The sequence below is a fragment of the Pinus tabuliformis genome, chromosome 5_2, assembly GCF_031772625.1.
Source record: "Pinus tabuliformis cultivar Carrire ecotype Pingquan chromosome 5_2, CPIR1, whole genome shotgun sequence".
Classification (NCBI taxonomy): domain Eukaryota; kingdom Viridiplantae; phylum Streptophyta; class Pinopsida; order Pinales; family Pinaceae; genus Pinus; species Pinus tabuliformis.
Genome location: NC_142306.1, coordinates 711623581 through 711625482, shown reverse-complemented (window position 1 = coordinate 711625482; position 1902 = coordinate 711623581). Strand labels below are relative to the sequence as shown.

The 1902-nt window shown below is 43.3% G+C and overlaps 1 protein-coding gene across 1 annotated transcript; it reads left to right on the top strand.

Moving 5' to 3' along the window:
* Window positions 1-547: 547 nt before the first annotated feature.
* LOC149161143 (uncharacterized) lies at window positions 548-1312 on the top strand. Its single transcript, XM_089434787.1, has one exon. It carries the CDS (start codon window positions 548-550, stop codon window positions 1310-1312), a length of 765 nt encoding a protein of 254 aa, XP_089290913.1.
* The last annotated feature ends 590 nt before the right edge of the window (window positions 1313-1902 follow it).

The window sequence follows — 1902 nt, the reverse complement described above, 5'->3', positions numbered from 1 at the left end:
GGAGACTAAATTGGAGGATCCAACCTTCCTCCAGGCAAGCAAAAAAATTTGGAAGAAAGATGGAGCGAAAGCAACCTCTGCTCGTGGAGCATCGGGAGGACTTGGGTCGCTCTGGAATCCAAATAAGTTCTCACTAATCTCTGAATCCCTAAACACTCATTGGATTTTGTTAAAATTGCAGCACTTAGAATCTAAGGAAACCATTTGCCTGTTCAATGTATATGCTCCTAACAATGCAGGTGAGACAAAACAATGCTGGGATTCCATCAAAAACTTGGCAGATCTAGAGAATTTGGAGAATATAATCATAGTCGGAGACCTCAACCTCACCCTCCTCTCATCAGAAAAAAGGGGAGGCAGTATTGTTAGGGATCCGGCAAGAGAATTGGTAGAAGACCTCATGCAAGAGTGGGATCTGATAGACATTAAGCCGACTACTGGTAAGTTCATGTGGTCAAATAAGAGAGTGGGCCTGGGGTACATAGTAGCAAGACTTGACAAATTTTTGGTACAAAGCTCCTTCTTACTTCTTGGTTTAGAAACTAGAATGCGCATTCTTCACAGCAGCGTATCAAACCACAAGCCCATTAGCCTAGAGCTGCTGGCCCCCAAGGATCTCGGACCTATACCTTTCAGATTCAGCTCTCTCTGGATCAAAGAGATAGACTTCATGGAAAAAGTCAGAGACTACTGGAAAGATCCAATCAAGGGATCTGCCTTTTTTGTCTGGGAGGAAAAACTTAGAAGGGTTAAAGTCATGCTAAAAAATTGGGCTAAGACCCTGCCCAACCCTGCTGCGGAAAGGAAAAAAATACAAATCGCTCTAGAAAGTCACCATCTCCATCTTGAAGCAGCTGAAATCACTAAAAATGAGTTGGAAAAGGAGGCCAAGCTTCAGCAAAGTTTCCATAAAGCCTGTCTGGCAGAAGAAGAATATTGGAGGCTCAAGTCCAGAAGTCTTTGGCTTAAATCCGGCCACAGAAACTCCTCCTTTTTCCATAAACAAGCCCAAGCCAGGAAAGGTCGTAATTCCATCACTGAAATAAAAGAAGATGACTGCATACTGAAGGACTTTAACAGCATAAAAAAGGCAGCCTCAGAGCACTTTGAGAAGCTGTATAGGGAAGATTTAGGAGCTGGGCAAAATGACAGTCTGTTGGACGCTGTCCCTAGCCTTATCACCTCCAAGATGAACCAGGCACTTGAAAGAAAAATCACGCAAAAGGAAGTCAAGGAGGCCCTTTTCACAATGGATCCCGACAAAGCTCTGGGACTGGACGGTTTTACGCCCAGATTTCTCCAGACCTGTTAGCAGATTGTTGAGAAGGAGTTCTTCAAAATGATTCAGAAATCCCAAGACTATCAGAAGATTGGAGGCTGCACAAATTAAGCCTTCCTCACACTCATTCCCAAAGAGAAAGGAGCAAACTCATTCATCAGATTTTGCCCAATCCTTATGCAATATTGGGTACAAAGTGATAGCCAAAGTAATAGCTAACAGGTTGAAAAGAATTCTCCCCAAAATCATCCAGGAGAATCAAGGTGGATTTATACATGGCAGGCAGTTGGTGGACAATTTCGTTCTGGTTCAAGAGGCGATTCATTCTAGCTTGCACCGAAAGGAAAGAGGTATGGTTATTAAATTAGATCTAGCAAATGATTTTGATCGTGTTAGACATAGGTTCTTGTTTGATGTGTTGCAAAAACTGGGGTTCAGTCAAAATTTCATCAAGTGGATCAAAGCTTGCATTTCGGAGCATTGGATTGCCCCCATGGTGAATGGTAGGGCTGCTGATTTTTTCAAAGCCTCTAGAGGGCTGAGGCAGGGGTGTCCCCTTTCACCCCTCCTATTCGTCCTATAGGCCTCTATCCTCAGCTTTTATTTAGAAAAAAAGTAGCAAG

Coding starts and splice junctions, on each gene's coding strand:
- LOC149161143 (XM_089434787.1), top strand. CDS start 548: ATGCGCATTCTTCACAGCAGCGTATCAAACCACAAGCCCATTAGCCTA.